Below are 9,058 nucleotides of genomic sequence, written 5' to 3' on the forward strand. Positions count from 1 at the left end.
TATTTATCTCCTGTGTCCCACAAAAAAAATCAGGAAAATAATCTGCTTTATTGGTGATTCGCTTTCCACAGAGCAGGGGGGGTTGGCCCTCCCCTTATGTCCCCAGGTGTGTCCCCCTGTCCCTTACACGAGGCTCAGGTGTGGCCCCTCGTGCAAGCCCCACCCACTCGTGCAAGCCCCGCCCCCAGAGCCCCAATCCTCGTGCGACCCCTCCCCCAGTGCAAGATTTTGGTCCTTGTGTGACCCCAACAATGACACTGGAGTGACCCCTTGTGACACTGGAGTGACCCCCATGTGACACTCATGTGACCCCCACTGTGTCACCCCCACCGTGTGACACTCGAGTGACCCCCACCATGTGACACGAGCCCCTCAAGTGACACAAGACCCCCCCCATGTGTCCCCATGTCGCCCTGTGTGTCCCTTGCGAGTCCTCGTATCACACAAGTCACCAGTGTGAGCCCCATCCTCGTTCAGGCCTCTGTGTCACCTCATGTCACACTGTGTCACTCCTGTTACCCCATGTGACCTGAGCAGCAGCAGCAGCAGGGACACAGGCGATGAGCCATGGCCCTGTTACCCTGTGTCACCCTGTGTCACCTCGTGTCACCCCATGTGACCCAGCGTCACCCGGTGTCACTGCAGCGGTGACAGCAGGGACATAGCACTCGGGGCATGGCCCTGTGTGACCCAGTGTCACTCGGTGTCACCGATGTCACCTGGTGTCCCCGTGGTGGCAGCAGGGACACAGCAGGTGGGCCATAGCCCTGTGTCACCCTGCGTCACCCAGTGTCACCGCTGTCACCCAGTGTCCCCACGATGGCGGCAGGGACACAGGAGCCTGCCCATGGCCCGGGCCAGGCTGGTGCTGAAGGCGGCCGAGATCCAGGGGTTGGTGCAGCTGGTCAGGCTGGCCAGGAGCATCAGGATGGTGAACGCGGGCCCTGGGGACACATGGGGACAGTTGGGGACATCTGGGGACACCCCCAGGAGCGGGACATCCACCCACCCCCAGCCAGAGCCCTGCCAGGCATGGGAAAATATCGGGGTCACCCTTGGCTGTCCTAGTGTCCCCCTGGCCCTGTCACCGTCCCCCTAGCCCTGTCACCCCCCTGGCCCAGTCACCCCCATGGCCCCATTCCCATGTCCCCCACAACTCCAACCCCATCCCTATGTCCCCATCATTGTGTCCCTTCTCCCTGTCCCCACATCCCCCGTCCCCATTTGCCCATGCCCATCACATCCCCGTGCCCCCAGTCCTGTGACCCTGTCCTCATGTGCCCCACCTCTCTGTCCCCAACATCCCCATGTCCCCACCCCAACCCTATCCCCATGTCCCCTGTCCCTGTGACCCTGTCCCCATGTCCCTGTGTCCCCTGTCCCTGTAACCCCCGTCCCTGTGTCCCCATGTCCCCACTCCTGTCCCTATGTCCCCTGTCCCCATGTCTCCACCCTGTTCCTGTGACCCCATCTCCCTGTCCCCACGTCCCCCTGTCCCTGTGTCTCCTGTCCCCATGTCCCTGTGTCCCCTGTCCCCATGTCCCCATGTCACCATGTCCCCCTGTCCCCACCTTGTCCCTGTGATCCCATCCCCATGTCCCCCTGTCCCCATAACTCCCTGTCCCTGTGTCGCCGTGTCCCTGTGTCCCCACCACCCCATCCTCCTGTCCCCATGACCCCATGTCCCCACCCTTGTCCCCGTGTCCCTGTCCCCATGTGTCCCCATGTCCCCTCTCACCTTCCCGGGGCGCTCGGGGGATCCCAGACTGCCCAGAGCTGGCCACAGAAGAAGGGTGTCCAGCAGAGCACTAACTGTCCCCATGCCCCTGTGTCCCCATGTCCCTGTGACCCCATGTTCCTGTCCATGTCCCCATGTCCCCACTCTTTTCCCCGTGTCCCCTCTCACCTTCCTGGGGCGCCCGTGGGTCCCACACGGCCCAGAGCTGGGCACAGAAGAAGGGCGTCCAGCAGAGCACAAACTGTCCCAATGTCCCTGTGTCCCCTATCCCCCTGTCCCCATGTTCCCATCCGTGTCCCCATGTCCCTGTCCTTGTGACCCCCATCCCCATGTCCCCGTCCTGTCCCTGTCACCTCTCACCTTCCCGTGACATTCGGGGGTCCCACACAGCCCAGAGCTTGGCGCAGAAGAAGGGCGTCCAGCAGAGCACCAACACTCCCAGTGTCCCCATGTCCCCATGTCTCTGTCCCTGTCCCCATGTCCCTGTGTCCCCACCCTTGTCCCCATGTCCCTGTCCCCTCTCACCTTCCCGGGGCGCTCGGGGGTCCCACACTGCCCAGAGCTGGGCGCAGAAGAAGGGGGTCCAGCAGAGCACCAACACTCCCAGTGTCCCCATGTCCCTGTCCCCATCCATGTCCCTCTGTCCCCACCCTGTCAGTGTCCCCTGTCCCCTCTCACCTTCCGTGGGTGCCCGGGGGTCCCACACGGCCCAGAGCTGGGCACAGAAGAAGGGCGTCCAGCAGAGCACGAATACTCCCAGCACCACCATGGCCATGCGGTGGCTCTTGGCGCGGGCCCGGCCGAGCCCGCCGGGACCGCCGGGGGAGCCTCGGAGCGCCCGGGCCACGGCCACCAGCAGGACCCCGAGCAGCACGGCCGGTGCCACCAGCACGGCCAGCGCCACCCAGGTGACATAGGCGCGGGCTCCCCAGGGCTGCGCGAACGCCGCCCAGCAATCGCTCTCGCCCGGGCCCACCTCGCGCTGCCCGAAGATGCCGACCTGGGGGAGCCCGAAGAGCAGAGCCAGGGCCCAGGCCGTGGCCAGAGCGTCCCAGCGGCGGCGGAACCGGGACAGAACCGAGCGGAACCGGGACAGAACTGAGCGAGCCTGGCCCGCTGCCACCCGCCACCACCGCCTGGTGGCACCGGATCCAGCCATGGTGGCCCCAGAGTCCCCATCTGGAGTGGGTTGAGGGACCCCCGTAGTGGCCCGGTTCCTCTTCATGGTGGTCTTGGTCCCCTCTGTGGTGGTCCCAGAGTCCCCTATGGTGGCTCCAGATCCAGCTGTAGTGGCCCCGGACCCCTCCGTGGTGGCCCCAGAGTCCCCAGCAGGGGTGGATTGAGGCACCCCCGTGCTGGCCCGGTTCCTCTTCATGGTGGTCCCAGTCCCCTCTGTGGTGGTCCTGTAGTCCTGCATGGTGGCCCCAAGCCCTGCCGTGGTGGCCCCAGATCCAGCTGGGGTGGCCCCGGACTCTGCTGTGGTGGCCCCAGAGTCCCCATCTGGAGTGGGTTGAGGGACCCCCGTACTGGCCTGGTTCCTCTTCATGGTGGTCCCAGAGTCCCCCATGGCAGCCCAGGACCCCCCCATGGTGGCCCCGGACATCCCCGTGGTGGCCCAGGAACCCCCCAGGGTGGCCTGTGACAGGCACCTGGTGGGCATCTGGGGTGACAAGGGGGGTGATGGGGACATTGGGGACACACGGAGGGACATTGGACTGTCATTGGGACTTGGTGGCACTGGGGTGACACAGAGGTACATTGGGGTGACATGGTGGGACATCGGGCTGCCATTGGGACTTGGTGGCACTGGAGTGACATGGAAGAACTTTGGGGTGTCTTTGGGGCTTAGGGACATTGGGGTGACACAGTGGGACATTGGGGTGGCATGGAGGGACACTGGGGACACACGGTGGGACATTGGGGTGCCATTGGGGCTTGGAGACACTGGGGTGACACAGTGGGACATTGGGGTGACATGGAAGGACATTGGGCTGCCATTGGGACTTGGTGGCATTGGGGACACACGAAGGGACACTGGAGTGCCATTGGGACTTGGTGGCACCGGGGTGATGTGGATGGTTGGGGACATTGGAGTGACATGGAGGGTTGGGGACACTGGGGTGGCACAGGGCCCTGGGGGGCACAGGGGGGACATAGCAGTGGTGCCGTCCCTGCTGTCCCCACTGTCCCTGCTGTCCCCAGTGCTGTCCCCAGCGCTGTCCCAGTGTCCCCAGCCGCCGGCCGGTTCCCAGGTGCCATCCCAGGTGTCCCTGCGTCCCTGTGCCCCCATGTCCCTGCCACTGTCCCTGTGTCCCCACCCCCAGCACCCCTTGGCTCCCTGTGTCCCACCCCTGGTGTCACCAGTGTCCCTATGTCCCCATCCCCAGCACCCCGAGTGTCCCCCTGTGCCACTCCCACTGTCCCCAGTGTCCCCACCTTCCTGTCCCCGTGCGTCCCCATCTCTGGTGCCACTGCTGTCCCCAATCCCCTTCCGCTGCCACCCCCAGCCCCTGCCACTCCTAGTGTCCCCATGTCCCCACAGCTCACCCCCAGTGTCCCCATGTCCCCACAGTTCATCCCCAGTGTCCCCGTGTCCCCCTGTTTGTCTCCATGTCCCTCCTCGGGTGTCCCCAGTGTCCCCATGTCCCTGTACCCCATTCCCAATGCCCCCAGTGTCCCCAGTATCCCCGTGTCTCCCAGTTTGTCTCCGTGTCCCCCTCTCGGTGTATCCAGTGTCCCCAGTATCCCCATGTCCCTGCACCTCACTTCCAGTGTCCCCATTGTCCCCATGTCCCCAGTGTCCCCACACCCCACTCCCAGCACCCCCGGCCCCTCTCTGTCCCCACTTCCAGCACCTGGACTGTCCCCGTATCCCAGTATCCTCGTGTCTTCTATTCCCAGTGTCCCCAGTGTCCCCAGTGTCCCCAGTGTCCCCAGTCCTCCCAATGTCCCTGTGTCCCCAGCCCAACCTCCAGCACCTGGAGGGACCTCTCATCCCGGTGTCCCCAATGTCCCTTGTGTCCCTGTGTCCCCCAGTTTGTCTCCATGTCCTGGTGACCCCAGTGTCCCCATGTCCCCCTGTTTGTTTCCGTGTCCCTCCCTGGGTGTCCCCACTGTCCCCAGCAGTGTCCCCAGCGCTATCCCCGGTGTCCCCCTGCCCCCTGCCCCACCTCCAGCACCCGGAGTGTCCCCGTGTCCTGGTGTCCCCAGTGTCCCTCGCGATGTCCCCAGCCCTCCCAGTGTCCCCCTTCCCCCTGCCCCACCTCCACCAGCTCCCCTCCCTGTCCCTCGCTGTCCCCCGCGCTGTCCCCAAGGGCCGGCAGATGGCCCGGTGCCGGTCCCACGCCATGGCCACGGCCACGTATGCCGAGGCGAACATGGCGACGCCCTGCAGGTACTTGGTGAGGCGGCAGAGCGGGTCCGGGCCGCGGAACCGGTCCGTGAGGTCCCACAGCAGCTGCGGCAGCACCAGCCCCGCCGCCGCCGCCAGGTCCGCCAGGCTCAGGTGCCGCAGGTAGCGGCGGAGCGGCCGCGCCGGGCGGGCCGGGGGCTGCCCGGGGGCGCGGGGGGCGCGGGGAGCGGGGCGGAGCGCGAACAGCACCAGGAGGTTGCTGGTGACAGCCAGGAGGAAGAGGAGGGAGAGCACCGAGACTTCAGCCACAGCCAGAGCCGCGTCCCGGGGGGGAGCGGGAGTGACCGGGGGGGGCGTCTGGGAGGGAAAATGGGGAGAAAATTTGGTATGGAGGTGTCATAATGGGGGGAAATGGGGGGGAAATGGAGGATAAATGGGGGGGAAATGGGTCTGGGGTCGTCATAATGGGGTTCTAGGGGGCAGAAATGGGGGAGAAATGGGGTCTGGGGGTATCACAGGAGGGAAATGGAGTGAGAAATTTGGTCTGGGGCGGAGAAACTGAGCCTGGGGGTCGTATAACAGGGATAAATGGGGGTAAATGGGGTCTGGGGGGAAGAAATAGAGTCTGGGGGTGTCATAACGGGGCTCTAGGGGGGTCAGTGGGAGTCAATGGGGGCTGCCCGGGGGCGCGAGGGGCGCGGGGAGCGGGGCGGAGCGCGAACAGCACCAGGAGGTTGCTGGTGACAGCCAGGAGGAAGAGGAGGGAGAGCACCGAGACTTCAGCCACAGCCAGAGCCGCGTCCCGGGGGGGAGCGGGAGTGACCGGGGGGGGGGCGTCTGGGAGGGAAAATGGGGAGAAAATTGGGTCTGGAGGTGTCATAATGGGGGTCTAGGGCGTGGAAATGGGATCATAAGGGAGGGAAACGGGGAGAAAACTTGGTCTAGGGGGGAGAAGTGGGGAGAAAATGAGGGAGAAAAGGGTCTGGGGGGGAAGAAATTGAGTCTGGAGGTGCCATAATGGGCGTCTAGCGGCTGAAATTGGGGGATAAATGGGTCTGGGGAGTCATAAAGGAGGGTCCGAGGGGAGAAATGGGGTTTGGGGGTGTCATAATGGGAGGTCTAGGGGGTGGAAATGGGGGCTAATGGGGGGAAAATTTGGTCTGGGGGGGAGAAATGGGGGTTAAATTAGGTCTGGGGGTGTCAGAGGGGGTAAATGGAAGGAGAAGTGGGGTCTGGGGGTGTCATAATGGGGGTCTGGGGGTGTCACAGAAGGGGAAATGGGGAGTAAATGGGGTCTGGGGGAGAAGAAATTGGGTCTAGGGGTGTCATAATGGGGGGAAATGGGGTCAGCAGAGGGGGAAATGGGGAGAAAATGGGAGGTAAATGGGTCTGGGGGCGTCATAATGGGGGGGAATGGGGGTAAATGGGAGAAAAATGGGGTCTGGGGGAAGAAATTGAGTCTGGGGGTGACCTCCTAGGGAGGTCAGTGGGGGTCCGTGGGGGCTGCCCGGGGGCTCGGGGGACGCGGGGAGGGGGCACAGGGCGAACAGCACCGGGAGTTGCTGCACACGGCGAGGAGGAGGAGGAGGGAAAGCAGCGAGATCTCCGCGACAGCCAGGGCAGCGTCCCGGGGGGGGCGCGGGAGTGACCGGGGGGGCGTCTGGGGGGGGGGGGGAAATGGGGGGAAATGGGTCTGGGGGTGTCATAATGGGGGGAAATGGGGACTGGGGGGGGGAAATGGGGGTGAGTGGGGAGGAAATGGGTCTGGGGGTGTCATAATGGGGCTCAAGGGGGGGAAATGGGGGAGAAATGGGGTCTAGGGGAGAGAAATGGGGTCTGGGGAGGGGGAAATTGGGTCTGGGGGTGTCATAATGGGGAGGAAATGGGGGGAATGGGGAAGAAATTGAATCTAGGGGTGTCGTAATGGGAGTCTAGGGGTGGAAATGGGGGCTAATGGGGGGTAAATGGAGTCTGGGGGTGTCATAAGGGGAGTCTGGGGGGTGGAAATGGGGGCGAAGAGGGGGTAAATGGGTCTGGGGGCTCGGGAAGGGGGCGCAGGACCAGCAGCACCAGCACTTGCTGGTGACGGCGAGGAGGAGGAGGAGGGACAGGACGGAGACTTCAGCCACAGCCAGAGCCGCGTCCCGGAGGGGAGCGGGAGTGACCGGGGGGGGCGTCTGGGGGGAAAATGGGGGGAAATGGGGTCTGGGAGGAAAGAAATTGAGTCTGGGGGTGTCATGATGGGGGGAAATGGGGGCTAATGAGGAGGAAATGGGTCTGGGGGTGTCATAATGGGGGTCTGGGGGCAGAAATGGGGGAGAAATGGGGTCTGGGGATATCACAGGAGGGAAATGGAGTGAGAAATTTGGTCTGGGGGGGAGAAATTGAGTCTGGGGGTGTCATAATGGGGATCTGGGGAGGTAAATTGGGGGTAAATGGGGGGGTGAAATAGGGAGGAAATGGGGTCAGGGGGGAGAAATGGGGGTCTAGGGGGGGAAATGGGGAGGAAGTGGGGGGGAATGGGGTTTGGGGGGTCATAATGGGGGGCAATGGGGAGAAAATGGGGTCTGGGAGGGGGAAATGGGGGTGAATGGGGAGGAAATGGGTCTGGGGGTGTCATAATGGGGGTCTGGGATGGAAATGGGGGGAAAGGGGTGGAAATGGGGAGTCAGTGAGGGAAAATGGGGAGGAAATGGGTCTGGGGGGGTCTTGAGGGGGAAATGGGATCTGGGGGGGAATGGGGGAAATGCGAGGGGGAAATTGAGTCGGGGGAGGAAATGGGGTCAGTGGGGGGGAAATGGGTCTGGGGGTCATAATGGGGGTGTAGGGGGGAAATGGGGTAAAAGGGGGGTCGGTGGGGCTGGGGGGAAATGGGGTCTGGGGGGGTGACGGGGTCTGGGGGTGTCATAATAGGGGCCAGGGGGGAATTTGGTTTAAATAAAGTCTGGGGGTCATAATGGGGGGTCAGTGGGGTCTCAGGGGGAAATGGGGGGAAATGGGGTCTGGGGGGGGGTCATACAGAGGTGAGTGGGGGGCCTAAATTGGGTCTGGAGGGGTAAATGGGATCTGGGGCGTCATAAAGGGGGTCTGGGGGGTCATGGGGGGTAAATGAGGGTAAATGGGCTCTAGGGGATAAATGGGGGTGCACGGGGGCCAAATGGGGGTCTCAGTGTGGGGGTCTCATGGGAGGTGAATTGGAGTCTGGGGGTGTCACAGGGGGTAAATAGGGATCTGGGGGTGCCCAGGGGTGTCTGGGGGGCAGGGGGTGTTAAAGGGGGGGGGGGGAATGAGGGTGCAGGGAAGGGTTAAAGGGGGGCTGGGGGCTCTGGGGGTGTCCGGGGTGGGGGGTTAAACTTGGGGGCGGGTTAAAGGGGGCTGAGGGGGTACGGGGGCTTTGGGGCGGCTGGGGGGACTGGGAGGGGGGAGCCAAGGGGGGGTGGTCTGGGTGGGTGAGGGGGGGGATTGAGGCAGGACTGGGACCCTCCCTCCCCTCCCCCCCCCGGTACCTCCATGCCAATTGTGGGGTCCCTCCGAATTCTGGGGAGGGGGCGTTCCCCGCACACCTCGGCACCAGTTCAGCGGGCACTGGTGGCACTGGGAAAGGCCCTGCGGGACTGGGAGCACTGGGAGGGGGGGGGAGGGACACCCCCCCCAGGGTGACGTCATCGCGGGGGGAGGGGGGGGGCAAAAATTCCAAAATTCAAAAATTCCATCCTCATTCCCCAAAATCTTGATAAGGGCAGGGAAAGAGCCGAGGCAGCCCCTCCCCCACCCCCCGGGGGAGGCCAAGGGGGGGGAGCGGGGACCCCCCCGGAGAGAGGCCTCGGGCTCCATCCCATAATGGTTGATGGTCCGGAACTGGGAGCACTGGGAAGGAGGGGAAGGGGGAAATCAAGGAGTTGGGGGAGGGGCGGAAATTGGGGAGGAGGAATTTGGGGGGGAGGGGAATTGGGGACCCCCCTCCAGCC

The 9,058-nt window shown here is 64.1% G+C and overlaps 1 protein-coding gene across 1 annotated transcript; it reads right to left on the bottom strand.

Moving 5' to 3' along the window:
* Positions 1-410: 410 nt before the first annotated feature.
* On the bottom strand, positions 411-8,756 carry LOC131569961 (mucin-2-like). Its single transcript, XM_058822290.1, has 8 exons — positions 8,752-8,756; positions 8,597-8,627; positions 7,171-7,267; positions 6,562-6,750; positions 5,818-5,927; positions 4,997-5,447; positions 2,417-3,853; positions 411-944 (listed from the first exon to the last, which is right to left on the bottom strand). The coding sequence occupies exons 1-8, from the start codon at positions 8,754-8,756 to the stop codon at positions 802-804; spliced, it is 2,463 nt and encodes an 820-aa protein (XP_058678273.1). The 3' UTR covers positions 411-801.
* Positions 8,757-9,058: the final 302 nt, after the last annotated feature.

This window comes from Ammospiza caudacuta, chromosome 32 (assembly GCF_027887145.1).
Source record: "Ammospiza caudacuta isolate bAmmCau1 chromosome 32, bAmmCau1.pri, whole genome shotgun sequence".
NCBI lineage: Eukaryota > Metazoa > Chordata > Aves > Passeriformes > Passerellidae > Ammospiza > Ammospiza caudacuta.

Excerpts from the sequence above, each read along its gene's own strand:
- LOC131569961 (XM_058822290.1), bottom strand. Across the intron at positions 6,751-7,170 it reads CCTCCTCCTCGCCGTCACCA|ACGCCCCCCCGGTCACTCCC; the intron begins GCAAGTGCTGGT and ends CCCCCCCCCCAG. Across the intron at positions 3,854-4,996 it reads GGGGAGCTGGTGGAGGTGGG|TGTCCCCAACCCTCCATGTC; the intron begins GCAGGGGGAAGG and ends GTGCCACCCCAG.